The following is a 17142-nucleotide window of genomic DNA, read 5'->3' as shown; positions in this document are numbered from 1 at the left end:
TCTTTCCCCAGAACCAAATACGAATGTGACCCTTACTTTAATGTTGTGGACCCCAGTTATCTGTTATGGGACAGTGTCACTCCCAAAGGACATTCAGACACATGTGAAGGCCTTTCTGACTCCAGCGCTCCACTGGTATTTAATGACAAGCAGCCAATACAAAACTATTCTACCCCAAATACCCTCTGAACCCCTGGGGAATCCTGACCACTCTCACCTCTTCACACAGGCATCTTAACTCCCACTCCAGGTAGCACCTGGAAGATGAGCAAAGAGCAGAGCAGTTCACAGCCTGCCCAAACTGGACAGACCCAGCCTAGTCCCGTCTTTGCAAAATGTCCAATGTTTTTTAATACCTGCCCCTAGATCTACCACTTTAAGTGATAGCCTGAAAAAAGATCCCTGCACACTAAATTCTAACTTGACTCTGGAACTCTTCAAAATATCCACAGTTTTAAACAAAAGAGAGAGAAGGCTTATAACCCACCGACTGAGGTCTACAGCAGAGGTTTAAGAAGGAAGCTCTTGTGAACCCAACTCAGGAAGGACCCTTAGAGGTCAGAATAGGGATGTTGGGATGGGAAGAAAGCAAAGGATTAAGAGGGCTTTTAAAAAAAATACGAAGTTGGGGTCAATGAGATGGCAGAGTAAAGACACTTGCCACCATGCCTGAAGACGCAGGTAAAGGTGTGTAGTAATATGGGCGGCGGGGCTGCGTCCCCAGCACCCCGGCTGCCTGGCTAGCTTATGCCCAAAATAACAACACACAAACTGTATTCATTTAATCACTGCTTGGCCCATTTCTATCTAGCCTCTTCTAGGCTAATTCTCACATATTAATTTAGCCCATTTCTAATCATCTGTGTAGCGCCCCTAGGTGCGCTTACCGGGAAGATTCTAGCCTATGTCCATCCTGGGTCGGAGCTTCATCGTGTGCGTCTGCCTGGGAGCTGGGAGCATGGTGTCTCTCTGAGGCGTCTGCTCCTGAGAGGAGAGCTGTGGAGTCTGAGCTCACTTCCTCTTCCTCCCAGCGTTCTGTTCTGTTTACTCCTCCCACCTATCTTCTAACCAATGAGGGCCAAGCAGTTTCTTTTTATTTAACCAATGACCTTTCTCCATCAAAGGTGCTTACTGACAAGCCTGGAGACCTAAGACCCACAGACCCACGTGGTGGAAGAAGAAAATAAACTCAAGCAAGTGTACACACACACAGCCCCCCACACACACATATACACACAAACACTATTTCAAAACAGCTGGGTAGGGGCTGGAGAGATGGCTCAGTGGTTAAGAGCTTTGCCTGCTCTTCCAAAGGTCCTGAGTTCAATTCCCAGCAACCACATGGTGGCTCATAACCATCTGTAATGGCCTGCAGGCATACATGCAGGCAGAACACTGAATACATAATAAATAAATAAATAAATAAATAACCTTAAGAAATAATAAAATTAAATTTAAAAACAAACAAACAAAAAAAAACAGCTGGGTGGCCAGGCAGTGGTGATGCACACCTTTAATCCCAGCACTCAGGGGGCAGAGGCAGGGAATCTTTGTGAGTTCAAGGTCAGCCTGGTTTACAGAGCGAATTCCAGGACAGGCTCCAAAGCTATAGAGAAACCCTGTCTCGAAAAAGCAAAAAAAGGGCTGGAGAGATGGCTCAGAGGTTAAGAGAACTGACTGCTGTTCCGGAGGTCCTGAGTTCAATTCCCAGCAACCACATGATGGCTCACACCCATCTATAATGAGATCTGGTGCCCAGAACACTATATACATAATAAATAAAATTTAGTAAAAAAAAAGAAAAGAAAAGAAAAGAAAAGAAAAGAAAAGAAAAAATAGCTAGGTATAGCTGGACAGTGGTGCAGTGGTGGCACACACCTTTAATCCCAGGACTTGGGAGGCAGAGGCGGGCAGTTTGAGGCCAGGCTGGTCTACAGAGCAAGTTCCAGGACAGCCAGTACTACACACAGAAACCCCATCTGGGTGGGTGGGGGAGATAGTTGGGTACAGCACATGCTTTAATCCCAGTACGCAAGAGACAAAGGTAAGTAAGCATAGTCTATGAATTTGAGGTCAGCCTGATCTACAGAGCCAGTTCTATACTAGCAAGGACTACATAATAAGACCCTGTCTCCAAATTGATTCATTAACTAATAATTAAAAGTTAAGTTAGCAGGATATGATGATCTATGTATAATCAATCCCAGCTCCTGAAAGGTGGGGGCAGGAGGATCAGGGGTTCAAGGCCAGCCTCAGCTGCGTATTGAATTTGAGGCCAGTCTGGGCTACATAAGACCATGTTTCAATAAGCAAAAGTTAGGGGCCTGGGGAGATGGCTAGGTCAGTAACATGTTTGATGCTCAAGTCTCAGGCCCTGAGTTTCATCCCCTGAACTCAAGTAAAAGATCTGGCAGTGGTGGTGTAGGTTTATAATCCTAGTACTGGGAGGTGGGGGCAGGAGAATTCAATCCTGTCTACTAGGACTCACTAGCCACCCAGCCTAGCCTAACCTAGTGGGAGACCTGATCTCAAAAAAAAAAAAAAAGAAATCAAGATGGCTGTTCTCCTGAACAGTAATACCCATGGTGGATCTCTGGCCTCTGCATGCACACATCTATATGCAGATATGAGCTTGAGCATGTGTGCGCACACACACACAAATATTTTAAGTAAAAAATAAATAAATAAATAAAAAGAGCTGCCGAGAAGTAGTGGCGCACACCTTTAATCCCAGCACTCGGGAGGCAGAGGCAGGTGGATCTCTGTGAGTTTGAGGCCAGCCTGGTCTACAAGAGTTAGTTCCAGGACAGGCTCCAAAGCTACAAAGAAATCCTGTCTCGAAAAACCACACACACAAAAAAAAAAAAAATTAATAAATAAATAAATAAATAAATGAAAGAACACAGTGCAAGAGAGGGAAGCTGTAGCTCACAGAGACAAAGGTGTGCCCTCACCCCTGCTGTGGAGGGGTGACTTTCCCCTTCTGGGAAGCTTGCCAAGTACTCACCTCACTGCACAGCAAAGGCCAACCGCAAAGGGTTCATGAACTTGAGCAGTCTGTGAGTGTAAGTCAGTGTCACTCTGCATACGTACTAAGCCGTCCATATAAACAGCCCTTTGCCGGGGAAAGAAGAGCCAATCCACAAACTCTCTTGAGGCAGTGTGGCATATGGAAAGGGCTTGTGCAAACTTGGGCACTAACAGCTGAGTGACTGGGCAGGCTGCTCGGCCAAGCTGAGCCTCAGTTGCCTCGCCGTGGGAATGATTCTGCAACATCTACTCAAGAGGAGGAGATAAACGGTCCTATCAGGCCAGCCCTTGGCTCTCCACTTCCAGCTGCGACGGAGCACCAGGGAGACTCGGGTTTAGTCTCCCACCAGGTGGGATGCTTGCAGAATACACTCCTGCGACAGATACAGAACACCACCAAGGGTCTGTGCCCTGACACCACCCTGGCTTCCCGCCATGGGGCACACTCCAGAGAGAGAAGAGGAAGCCCAGCACAGCATGGCAGTCAGTGTGCTGAGGAGTCAGAGACCAGATTTCAGGGAGGCCAAGACAGACAAAAGCGGCAGGACGAGTTCCAAAAAAAGCTTTGCAGAAAGAAAGTTCCAGAAATCCACATGGAATTTTCTTTGAAACTTTGTTCATCACTACAATCTGTGCACACACATGGTGAAAGTCCACCACGAAGGTGGGTAAAAAAAAGGTGAGACAGGAGCTATGAGAGCTCTCAGGTGCTCACAGGGCTCTGGACCCCAAGTTGTCACAATACACTGCCCTGCTTACTCAGGGAATTCCATAGACACCTGAAAAATCTTCATCCAGGGCAGGGATGCTGTCAAGCTATTCCCAGAGCAAAAGCTACTCTAACAAACCTTAAAAAAAAAGGATTCGAGGGGCCGGGGCAATGTCTCAGTGGTTAAGAGCACATGTACAATCACGCTGTAACAAGCCAGGTGCACAAAGACTTGTAACCCCAGCTCTGAGGGGACAGAGACAGACTGAAGGATCACTGGGGCTTGCTGCTTTCCAGCACAGGGTTAGAAGACACCAGGCTTCAAAAGACTAGGCAGAGCAATTGAAGAGGGCATCTGATACCCTCTTCTGGGCTTGATTCTAGCACACAGATCCACTTAGGCAAAGAAAGAGACAAAGAGGAAGAAGAGGAGGAGAGCAGGACTTGAAAGAATCACAACCTCCCCTTCAGAACAAAGCCCAACATTCTTTAATGACCACAAATTCCAGCCCAGTGTGTGCACACATGTAATACTACCATTCAAGGAGCTGTTAGACAGATCCTGAGTTCAAGGCCAGCCTAAGCTACATAGCAAGACCCTGTTTCAAACAAACAAGCAAAAACCCCACCAAAGACGAAAACTGAAGTTCAGCGGGAAAGGATGCTTGCTACCAACCCTGACAACCTGAGCTCGATTACCAGACCACAGGGCAGAAGGAGAGAACCAACTCCTGCAAGTCCTCTGACCTCCACACACACAAACACATACACACACTAAATAAATTCATAGTAATTTGCTTTTTAAAAATATACAAAATTGCTAGATGGTAGTGGCGCACACCAATTCCAGCACTCGGGAGGTAGAGGCAGGAAGATCTCTGTGAGTTTGAGACCAGCCTGGTCTACAGAGTGAGTTCCAGGATAGCCAAGGCTACACAGAGAAACCCTGTCTCAAAAAATAAAACAAACAATGAAAAAGTCCAGATCCTGAACATAAAAGTCACAACAGTAGAGGTAAAATTTACAATAGCCAGCACCCCATCAAAACCCTGTTAGGCATGGTGCTCAAAGGCTAGTCATTCCAGGTGAAGGCAGGGGGACCAGGAGTTCAAGACCAGACTTTACTACACAGAAAGCTCAAAGACAGCCTGGGCTACAAAGACCCTGGAGAGGGGGAGGGAAAGGGGGAGGGAAGGAGGAGACCAGGAAGGGGACAGAAAGGAAGGGGGAGAATAAATGAACACCAATAGTTATATTCAAGTACATACAGAAAAACATGTACTGGAGACTGGAGACACAGCTCAGTGGTTAGGAACACTTGTTGCTCTTACAGAGGACTGTGGTTCAGTTCCCAGCATCCACATGGTAACTCACACCTATCCTGTGTCCTGTTCTAGGGGATCTGATGATGCCACCTTCTGACCTCCCTCCCCAACCTTCCCACACTGCAGGGACAGGCTGCACATACATAAATACAGGTAAAACACTCACATACATGAAAAAAATCTTTTTTAAATAAGGCATAAAAATAAAATAGCTCTTCTGGATATGAAGCGTTGTATAAAGTAAAAATAAGTCCTTTGTGAGTGGCAGTGACCCTAAAGAGCTTTGGTAGCAGGCTGTGCTAGGGCTCCCACCGTGGCACTCAATGCTGACCAGAGCAGGGGCTGTCATGCTATGGTGGCACCTGTGCCGCCCCCTCCTCAGAGACCGTGAAGGTGGATGAGCTCACCTCTAGTCTCGCCAACATGAGCAGTTCTCCACTGTGAGACCAAATCCCAGCTGCCCGCCATAAGCTGCATCGCCACCAAACGGCCCAATAACTTTTTCTAGTCCTGCCAAACTCCAGAAGAGAATCAAAAAGAAAAATACCAAAGAATAAAATGAAAATGAAGGAGCCGGAGAGCTGTTTCAGTGCTTGACACTCAAGATGAGGACCTGAGTTCACATCCCCACATCTCCTATAAAAATGCTGGCAATAGGATCTACTTGTACTACTGTCGAGAATGGAAAGAGGAGGTTCCCTGGGGCTTGCTGGCCGCCAGCCTGGCTCCAGGCCCTGTCTCGGGGAATAAGATGGAGTGTGACAAACATCCTCCTCTGGTGACCACATAGAACACAAAAGTGTCTAAACACACAAATACAACACATGAACACACATAAAGATTTTTAAAATGATAACAACAGGGCCAGGCATGGTGGCGCACGCCTTTAATCCTAGCACTCAAGAGATAAAGGCACAGCAGATCTCTGAGTTCAAGGCCAGCCTGGTCTACGGAGTGAGTTCCAGGACAAACCAGGGCTACACCGAGAAAACTGTTTTGAAAAAAGAAAGAGGCTCAGTGGTTAAGGGCACTGACTGTTCTTCCAGAGGTTAAGTTCAATGCCCAACAACCACATGGTGGCTCAAAACCACCTTTAATGAGATCTGGTGCCCTCTTCTGGCACGCAGGGACACATGCAGGCAGAAAAAAACATTGTATAGATAATAAATAAATAAATCTTTTTAAAAAAGAAAGGGGGAATAGAGGGAGGATGGACAGACAGCAACGACAAGAAAAAGAAAGTATACTTAAAAACAGGGAAAAAACTAAACAAAATGAAGGACTAAAAAAAAAACAATGAAGAAAAATGAGTCTCAATGATCAGTCAGAACTGTGGTCTATCAAATATCATAACACATATTTTATTATAGAACAACAAAAAATAGTGAGGCAGGAAAAAAAAGTGAAGAAATAATGGCTGAAAATTTTCCAAGTATAAACAAAACCATAAGCACAGAGAGCAAGTCCAGGACAAACCTGACAAGTGCCAAGCAGAGCACACACAAAGCACTTAAGGAAATCAGAGCTCACAACACATGAAGAAAAAAAATCTTACAAGAAATCTGAGGAAAAAAAAAAAAGAAATCTGAGAAAAAGAACATTGCCCAAGACCACCCAGGATCGGCCATGACTGGAGGGAGACTTCAGAAGCCATCCGAGCTACAACGTAACAGAATGTAGCTGTCAATCACCCCCAACAGGGCTGCCAAGGTAGAACTCTAGCTGACTAAGCTGTCTTTCACAAATGGATACAACTGGAAGGGAAGGAGTTGGGGAGGGAGGAATGAATTTGTCAACAGAAGCGTCAAGACATTAGTTTTCAGCCGGGTAGCTCAGGTATATTAGTGATCACAGGTATTCAAAGCAGGAAAATCACAAGCTCAAGGACTGTCTAGGGGAGAGTGAGAAAGACCCTATTTCATAATAAAAAGTAAAGAATTAGGGGCTGGAGAGATGGCTCAGAGGTTAAGAGCACTGACTGCTCTTCTGGAGGTCCTGAGTTCAATTCCCAGCAACCACACAGTGGCTCACAACCATCTGTAATGAGATATGGTGCCCTTTTCTGGCCTGAACACTGTGTACATAATAAATAAATAAATCTTTAAAAAAAAAAAAGGTGGCGCACGCCTTTAATCCCAGCACTTGGGAGGCAGAGGCAGGCGGATATCTGTGAGTTCGAGACCAGCCTGGTCTACAGAGCTAGTTCCAGGACAGGCTCCAAAGCCACAGAGAAACCCTGTCTCAAAAAAAAAAAAGAGCTGGGACAATAGCTCAGGGGTACAGAGCCTGCCTAGGTTCAGTCTCCAGCACAAAAAGAGAGAGAGAGAGAAAGATAAGGAAAGAAGTGAAGGAGAAAGAGGGAGGCAGAGAGGGAAGGAAGGAGAGAAGAATGAATGAATGAATGAATGAATGAATATAGTAAAGACTGTATTTCAAACAGGCCGGGCATGGTAATACACACCCTTGATCCTAGAACTCGTGAGCAGAGGCAGGCAGATGGGAGTTCCAGGCCAGACAGGGAGACATAGAGAGACCCTGACAAAACAAACAAAAGATAAACGCTCTTGTGCTTTCATCTCATAAAATGTCTGATAAAGCTGAGCAAGAAGACAAGCAGGCGCATGTCTTTCTCCAGCAGTTAAAAAGAGTAAGCTTGAGGCCGCTGAGGCCAGAAAAGGAAACCCAACCCAGCCAGGCAAAGCCCGACTCTCCTCAGAACTGGCACGTGTTCCAAAAGGCCATGCATGAGAGGTGGCCCTTAGCCATTAAATACGTGATGGAAAAGAAAGACTCTTACTACTGTCACCAAATCAGTTGGTCATGCCAAGAATGGTGGTACCCACAAGGGAGCTTTGCAAAGATGCCCAAACACTGTCCTACTCAAGATGGCTGAACACGGAGTAGGGTGGGTAATCCTTGCAATCACCAAGTGAGAAACTGAGCGAGGGACCTGTCTGGTCATCGTCATGGGGCTATGAGGGAAGAAAGGGGGTTTCCTGTACAGCCAGGCAGCAGCTGACTTGCTAGGACATCTTCCCGTGGGTAAGTTCTGCACAGCACACACCCAATGTCCATCATCACCACCTCCATAAACATAGTCTGGCACCATGAAACTCTTCCCAGATGCTATATTGATATTTCAAGAAGAGCTGGGGTTGGAGAGGTGGGTCAGTGGTTAAGAGCACTTGTGGCTCTTGCTGAGGAACTGGCTTTGGTTCCTAGCACCCACATGGTGGTCCACAACCACCTGTAACTCCAGTCCCAGGGGACCTGTTGCCTTCCTCAAGCCTCCACGTGCTCCAGAACACACATGCTACACATACACACATGCAGACTCAGATATGAAAAAATGTAATTTTTAAAAAGGAAAAGTCATGAAAGTTAGAACACCATCTTCTGGAGAGATGGCTCAGTGGTTAAGAGCACTGACTGCTCTATCCAGAGGTCCCAAGTTCAACCCCAGCATTCATACGGCAGCTTACAACTGTCTATAACTCCAAGATAACATCCTCATACAGACATACACACAGGTAAAACACTAATACACACAAAATAAAAGTAAATAAAAAAAAAATAAGTCAGACCCTTGGGAAGATTCGATCTTCCACATGACTACAGAGCAGCGAGGTCATCAGAAAGGCACAGGAGTCGAGGCTAGTCCTCAGCTCCAGCTGTACAACTCATCTCCACTTTAACAATAAAATTTACCCTTACCAAGTAGCATTCCAAATTTCCCATCAAGAACTTAAATAAAGTGATACCTTTAAAAGGAGGAAGAAGCGGGAAAGAAATAGCCAGCCAGATGCTGTCCTGCCTGCTTTAACCCAGGCATCAGTCAGGAGATGGAGGCAGGAAGATCGGGAGATGGAAGTAGACACAGACATACCACATACAGGGGGTGGATGGTTTACAACAGGCACACACCAAAAGGGGTGTGGGGGGTATCCAGTGAGATGGTTCAGGGGACAAAGGCACCCGCCACCAAATCTGAAGCCCTGAGTCTGATCCCACAGGACATACACGGTGAAAGGTAAGAGCCAATACTATCCTGCAAGTTGTTCTCTGACCATCACATGCATGTAGATACACACGCACACACTGATAAATAAATGTTTATTTAAAAATCTAAAATGAAAAAATTGTGAAGGGGCAGGAAGGGAGCACACAGGCATGCAGCTCGATTAGCAGAGTGATTGCCTAGTGTACAGGAAGCCCTAGGTTCCATCCCCAGCACTGTATAAACCATCACAGAATACAGCCTTGTAATTCCTCCAGCAGTCGAGAAGTGGAGACAAGAGGATCCGAGGTCCAAAACCATTCCCCACTATCTAATGAGTTCGAGGACATGAGAGCCTGTCTCAGAAAAATAAGTAAGGCTGGAGAGAAGATGATTCAGCGGATAAAGGTGCTCACCACCAACCCTGATGATCCAAGCTCCAGCCTTAGAACCCACATGGTGGAAGGAGAGAACTGACTCCTAAAAGTTGTCCTATGACTTCTGCATACATGCTATAGCACACATCAAAAAATAAATGTAAGAACAAATAATTAAAATTAAAAATAACCCCCTAGACCAAGCGGTGGTGGCACACGCCTTTAATCCTAGCACTTGGATGGCAGAGGCAAATGGATCTCTCTGAGTTCAAGGCTAGACTGGTCTAGAGTGTGTTCCATGACAGCCAGGACTGTCATTGAAACAAAACTCTGTATTGAAAACAAAACAAAATACAAAAACCCTAGTTAAATAAATATGAACATATCAAGCCTAGCAAAATATAAAAAGAGTAATACTACATATATCATGACCAAGAAAGGTCATGAGGGAGCTGGAGAGATGGCTCAGTGGTTAAGAGCACTGGCTGCTCTTCCAGAGGTCCTGAGTTCAATTCCCAGCAACCACATGATGGCTCACAACCATCTGTAATGAGATCTGGCGCCCTCCTCTGGCGTGTGGGTATACATGGAGACTGTTGTATACATAATAAATAAATAAAAATTTTTTAAAAAAGAAAAACAAAATATACTGAATGAATGAATGAACAAAGTAAAATCAATTCAGAGAACAAAGGAAGAAACCAAAAATAGCAGATACCAAAAAGAGCAAACGACATCATTGTTGTGGAATATTATTTTAAGATGTGTGGTATTTGTTTATGCTGTGGAACATTTGTTTTAATGATGCAAAGATGTGTTGCATTCTTTTATGTTACATTTGTTTAACTCTGTGAAGCTGTGTTACTTTGCCTGTCTAAAACACCTGATTGGTCTAAGAAGGAGCTGAACAGCCAACAGCAAGGCAAGAGAAAGGATAGGTGGGGCTGCTAGGCAGAGAGAAAAACACAGGAGAAAAAGAGGGATTGGGAAGCAAGAAAGATCAAGGAAAGAGAAAAAAAAAAAGGAGGACATGGGGGACAGCCACCCAGCCACATAGCCAGCCACAGAGTAAGAAGAAAAGGAAGGTATATAGGATAGAGAAAGATAAAAGCCCAAAGACAAAAGGCAGAGAGGATAATTTAAGAAAAGCTGGGGAGGGGGGGCTGGAGAGATGGCTCAGTGGTTAAGAGCACTGACTGCTTCTCCAGAGGACCTGGGTTCAATTCCTAGCACCCACATGGCAGCTCATAATTGTCTGTAACTCCAGCTCCAGTGACCCCGACACCAATGATAAAACACCAATGCACATAAAACAGAAAAAAAAAAGAAAACAAAAGAAAAGCTGGCTAGAAATAAGCCAAGCTAAGGACAAACATCCATAAGTAATAATAAAACTTCACGGGTGTTTATTTGGGAGCTGGGTAGTGGGCCCCCAGAAGAGAAAAGAGTAAAAAACAACCAACATCACATCATTCAAAACTTACATACTTTTTAAAAAGATTTTTATTTATTTATGATTTTTTAGATTTATGTTTTATTTTATATGTATAAGTGTTTCACCTACATGTATGTATGTGCATCATATGGGTGCCGGGTGCCCAGTGAGGTCAGAAGAAGAGGCCAGATCCCCTGGAATTGCAGTAACAGATGGTTATGAGCTTCCATGTGTACTGGGAACCAAAGCCAGATCTTCTGCAAGAACAACCAGTGTTCTTAACTTTTGAGTCATCTCTCCAGCCCCTCAATTTGCTTTTGAAATTTTCTTTAATTTTTATGTGTATGAGTATTTTGCCAATATCTGTGCACACCATCTGCAATGGCTGCAGAGGCCCAGAAAGTGTTGGACCCCCTGAAACTGGAGTTTTTAAACAGCTGTAAACCACCATGGGTGTGCTGGAAACTAAACCTGGGTCCTCTAAAAGGGCAGCAAGCGCCCGTAAGCACTCAGCTTCTCTCCAACCACAAAACACATCATTATTTTTAACCTTTATCTATTTTTTTTTTTTTTTTTTGGTTTTTCGAGACAGGGTTTCTCTGTGGTTTTGGAGCCTGTCCTGGAAATAGCTCTTGTAGACCAGGCTGGTCTCGAACTCACAGAGATCCGCCTGCCTCTGTCTCCTGAGTGTTGGGATTAAAGGCGTGCGCCACCACCACCCAGCTACCTTTATTTATTTATAAATGAGTTATGTGCCCCCACGCATGGAGGATCCCGAAGCAGAAGGAAGCCATGTGGATTCTGCAGGTTCTGTGAAATCCAGGTCCTCTGGAAGAGCAACAAATGCTCCAGCCCCACACACAATATTTTGGGAACAAAATACAAAGACAAGAAGTAGTGGGTTGGCCGGGCAGTGGTGCACGCCTTTAATCCCAGCACTTGGGAGGCAGAGGCAGGATTGCTAAAAGTTCAAGGTCATCCTGGTCTACTAGCTAGTTTCAGGTAACCTGGCCTATTTGGTGAGACTCTTATCTCATAAATAAATAAATAAATAACCCAACAGGCCAGACATAATGGCACACACCTTTAATTCCAGCATTCTCTGGGAGGCAAAGGCAGGTGGACCTTGTCTAAATATATATATTTAAATAATAAGGAACCAGCTGGGCCCAGCACTTCGATGGATGGATGGATGGATGGATGGATGGATGGACGGACGGACGGACGGACGGACAGACGGACAGACGAAGGGACGGAAAACTCAGCAAGCTAAAAAATAAAACATGAGTTTCCTCATCTTGATAAAGGGAACCTCAACAAAAACCCTACAGCTAAACACCTGAGTGTGGAAGACTATATACAAATATACAATCCCCTCAGATTAGTAACAGGAAAAAATGTTCAGACTCACTATTCCTTTGAGCATTATCTTTTTTTTTTTGAGACAGGGTTTCTCTATGTAACCATCCTAACCATCCTGGAGCTCTGAAGACCAGGCTGACCTCGAGCTCTGAGAACTGCCTGCTCCTCTGCCTCCCAAGTGTTGGAATTAAAGGTGCGCACCACAGCCTGGCTTGAACATTATTCTTAAAGTTCTAGATAATACAATAAAACAAAAACTAAGCTGCGCATAGTGATGAAGAAGAGCGGCTGGGAGGGAGGAGGAAGAGGAGGGGAGAGGAAGGAAGAGTTTAAACTGGAAAAGCAAAAGCACAGGTGCTGTTTGCAGATGAGACGTCGTCTACAGAAACCACGAGGGTCTACAAAAGGCTACCAAAATGCAAGCCAGGAGTTTTTCATTTATTTCTTAGAAGATTTATTTATTTATTTGTTTGTTTATTTATTATGTATACAGTGTTCTGCCTCCATGGATGCCTGCAGGCCAGAAGAGAGCCCCAGATCTCACTACAGATGGTTGTGAGCCACCATATGAGTACTGGAAATTGAACTCAGGACCTCTGGAAAAGCAGTCAGTGTTCTTAACCTCTGAGCCATCTCTCCAGCCCCCAAAAACCAGGTTTAACAAGGTTGCAGACACATGGCCAATACACAAACCCACAATTTCACTTTATATACTAGCATTAAATAATTGTAAAGAAATGAAAACTGAACATGGTGGCACATGCCTGCAATCCTAGCACCTGGGAGGTGGGAGCATGACAGTCATAGTCTAAGGCCAGCATGTGTAGTTGGAATTCTTTGGGGCAGCACCCAGCTCCCAAATAAAGACACGGAGACTTGTTATCAATTATGAATGCTTGGCCTTGGCTTAGGCTTGTCCCACAAGCTCTTTTAACTTAATTTAACCTATTTTTATTCATCTATGTTTTTGTCTCAGGGCTTTTTATCTTTCTCTCATTCTGTATGTCCTGCTTTCCTGCTTCCTCTATGTCTGGCTGGCTGGTTGGTCCCTGGCATCTCCCTGGTGTCTCTTTTTCTTTCTTCCCCAAGCCTAAATTCCTCCTCCTACTTACGCTCCCTACCTGAAAGTTCCACCTATACCTCCTCCCCATCAGTTGGACATCTTTTTATTAACCAATCAGGCCTTAGGTGAGGTAAGGTAAAGCAGCAACACATCTTTACATAATTAAACATATTTTTGCATAGTTAAACAAATATTCCAAATCAGCATGGCTACATATAGGAGGAGGCCTGTGTCAAAACCCAAAAATACACAAAACCTATAAATATAGTAGCACTCTCAATAGAATATACTTAAAGAAATTTAATCAAGCCAGGCAGTGGTGGTGCACATCTTTATTCCCAGCACTTGGGAGGCAGAAGCAGGTGGATCTCTGTGAGTTCAAGGCCAGACTGGTGTACAGAGTGAGTTCCAGACTGTTACACAGAGAAACCCTGTCTCAGAATAAGGGGGGGGGGGGGGGGATTTAATCAAATGTGTCCATGACCTACACACTTAAAACTATAAGACACTACTGAGAAAAGCCAAAAGATCTTAGTAGGTGTCGACATGCTTAAATGGGAAGGTCTCAAAGAAATGATTGTTCTCTTCAAATGACCCATTATTCCCAGTAAGCTCTTATGTAAGACTTTTTTAAAGGATACCTTGGGGGGATGAGGGGTGGAGAGAGGTGAGCCGCTGTAGTCCAGGCTGGCCTTGAATTCAAACAATCCTCCTGCCTCAGTCTCCTGTAATCTGGGGTTTTATGGAAGAGTTACTGCACCTGACTAGAACTATAAAATTTACCCCTAGAGGATGAAGAGAAGGCTCAGTCATTAGAGTACTTATTATGTAAGTGTGAGGACCCAAACATGGACCCCAGACACCCAGGTAGAAGCCAGCTGTGGCAGCGCATCTGTAAGCCCAGCACTAGGGCAAGTGCACAGCTAGTTTTGTCAATCAGTGAGCTTTAGGTTCAACAGCCCTATCCCCAAATAAAAACAGAGCCAGACATATGGCATTCGCCTTTACTCCCACACTCAGGAGGGGCATACAGGCAAGCTGTATCCAAGGCCAGCCTGGTCTACATAGGAAGTTCCAGGACAGCCAGAGCTACATAGAGAATCCCTGTCTGTCTCAAAACAAACAAGCAAACAAAAACAAAACCACAAAAGTGGAGAGCAACAGAGGAAAACACCTGATATCAACCTCTGGCCTCCACATACACACAAACAGACACACAGATATAGACACACAAGTTACCAGGAGACCCAAGGCTGGACCATAACTTTACAGCAAAGCCTTTACCACCCCATACCAATAAACAAACAAACAAAATCAACATAAAGACACAAAGGACCAAAACTTAGACCATCTGCTTGTTGCACCACAAGACCCAGCCATACATTTTTTAAGACTGAGGACTTGGCAGATAGCTTGGGGGTAAGAGCACCTGCACACAGCATCCCCAACACCAATGTAAAAGGCAAACACAGACCTAGAACTGGGTGTATGCAGAGTCAGGAGACTCACTAGAGCTTATTAGCCAGCCTAGCTCAAAATAAAACAAAACACCAGCAAGCTCCAGGTTCAGTGAACCATTGGCTCAGGGTGATAAACCAGAACACTGATGCCTTTCTCTGGCCTCAACACACACGACTGGAGCAGTTGTGAGCTCACGACCACCTCTACCTGCAATTCCAGGGTATCCAACACCCTCTCCTGGCCTCAAGGGCACGTGCACACAAGGGCACACTCACACACAGACACAACTACACATACACATGAATAAAATCAAGGTGCTGGCTGGCCACTCAGGAGGCAGAGGCAGGCAGAGCTCTGTGAGTTTAAAAGTAGCCTGTTCTAAATAGTGAATTCCAAGACAGCCAGGGCTACATAGTGAGACCCTGTCTTCGTCCACCCCCAAAAAAATGGGTGTGGGGGAGGCGAGCAGCTGGAGGTCTAGGTGGCTCCATGGTTAAGAGCACTTGCTGCTCTTGCAGAAGACCAGGCTCCACTGCCTGCACCCAAGGGTGGTCACAACCATCCATAACTCCAGATCTAGGGAATCTGATGCCCTCTTCTGACATCCAAGGGTACCAGTCTATATGCGGTTCACAAAACACATGCAGGCAAAACATTCATAAACATAAAGTAAATAAATCTAGAAAAACATTTAATTAAAGGAAAACATCTTTAAAAAAAGTTACAGAGTTCAAAACAGTCTGTATTTGCAATAGGCTTATAGATACACAGAATAGAATCCACAAATTCACCTTTGTGCATACTTAAAACAATTTGATTTTTAACAATGGCAGAGATAATTTAAAGGGACTCTTATCAACAAATGGCACTGGAACGAGGTCACCACAAACAAAAGTGAACCTTAACACAATTAACACGTACAACCAGCCTCAGCATTAGTCAGCACAAGTAAATGGAAGCCATAAAGCAGTCCCACCGCACACTCAGTAGAAAGGTTAAAATCAGAGTGACAGGCAATACCACGAGCTGCTATGCGTGTGCACCAACCAAAGCTCTCAGACACTGTGGGGGATGAAAGACATAACACAGGTTTGCACACAAAGCTAAATACACACTGACCACACGACCTAGCAATTCCACTCAGGAGAATTTACCAAAACCCTGAAAATGTCCTTACACACTCTACATGAATCGTATAGCTTTAAGCTAGCATCCAGGCTGTGGATTCTAGGACCACATCCTAAATGACCCCAGATTCCTACCTGCTGACATGTGTCCCCTTTTGTGTTCCTTCCCCTAGATTATGGGTGGAATCTGTGACTTGCTCCTGCTAAGAGGAGGCCAAAGAGGACAGGATACATGTAATTACATTAATGTGGGCAAGATACAAGACTACGATTTCCTTTAATCCATGCACTCTGAAGGCAGGGACAAGTGGATCTCTGGGACTTCAAGACCAGCTTGATCTACAAAGCAAGTTCCAGGACAACCAGGGCTACATAATAGAAAGATCCTTGTCAAAAAATACATAAATAGATAAAAGAAACATGTTGTTTTGAACCTGCCAAGTTTGTGTAGTACTGTTACAGAGCAATAGAAAACTAATGCAATCCAAACATCCATCAGCTAGCGTACATGGTGAACTATGCCTTAGTAGTAAGTTGTTGGAGGGGCTGGAGAGATAGCCCGAGGACAAGAACATACTGTTCTTGCAGAGGACCTGAATGTGGTTCCCATCAGCCACATAAGTAGCTCATAACCACTTGTAACTCTGGGTCCTGGAGCCCTGATGCCCGAGACTCCACAGGTACCTGCACTTACATATGCACACACACAATTTAAAAAATAAAACGCCACCAGGCGGTGGTGGCTTTCGCCTTTAATCCCAGCACTCAGAAAGCGGGAGGATCTCTGTGAGTTCAAGGTCAGCCTGGTCTAAGGAGTTCCAGGACAGGCTCCAAAGCTACAGAGAAACCCTGTCTCAGGGGACAGGGGAGGGGGGATTTAATTAATTAATTAAATAAAACACCAAAATTAAATTTAAAAAAAAACTAGCAAAATTATAAAAAAAAAGCCACTCACTTAGAAAATTACCTTACGACTGGGCATAGTGGTGCACGCCTTTAATCCCGGCACTCGGGAGGCAGAGGCAGGTGGACTTCAGTGAGTTCAAGGCCAGCCTGGTCTACAAAACCAGGACAGCCAGGACTGTTACATAGAGAAGCCCTGTGCGGTGCAGTCCCACAGGTCTATAAACCATGCCGTCAGGCCCGGGGGATTACTCAACAGCCCTTTCCGTACCTCTCTGCCCACATGAAGAAATGCCAGGCAAATGCGGTGCGCACTGGCTCTCCTGAAATGCACACTTAAGTAGGCTAGAGAG

General features: G+C 45.0%; 1 protein-coding gene across 2 annotated transcripts in view; it reads right to left on the bottom strand.

Moving 5' to 3' along the window:
* The window catches only part of LOC121448176 (peroxisomal membrane protein PEX14-like), a 138426-nt gene that overhangs the window by 118359 nt on the left and 2925 nt on the right, over positions 1 to 17142 (bottom strand). Inside the window, exon 1 of one of the 2 annotated variants that reach the window (XM_041651969.1) lies at positions 11958 to 11987. The exons of the other annotated variant lie outside the window; for it this stretch is intronic. Coding sequence (XP_041507903.1) covers positions 11958 to 11972 — 15 coding nt within the window. The 5' untranslated portion in view covers positions 11973 to 11987. Of the gene's footprint in view, positions 1 to 11957; positions 11988 to 17142 lie in introns of those variants that run through there. 2 annotated transcript variants of the gene reach the window in all.

The sequence above is a fragment of the Microtus oregoni genome, unplaced genomic scaffold (assembly GCF_018167655.1).
Source record: "Microtus oregoni isolate MIOR12 unplaced genomic scaffold, Mior012 000005F_ref0000423, whole genome shotgun sequence".
Taxonomy (NCBI): Eukaryota; Metazoa; Chordata; class Mammalia; order Rodentia; family Cricetidae; genus Microtus; species Microtus oregoni.
The sequence above is the reverse complement of the archived record's forward strand: the minus strand, read 5'-3'. Positions and strand labels throughout refer to the sequence as shown.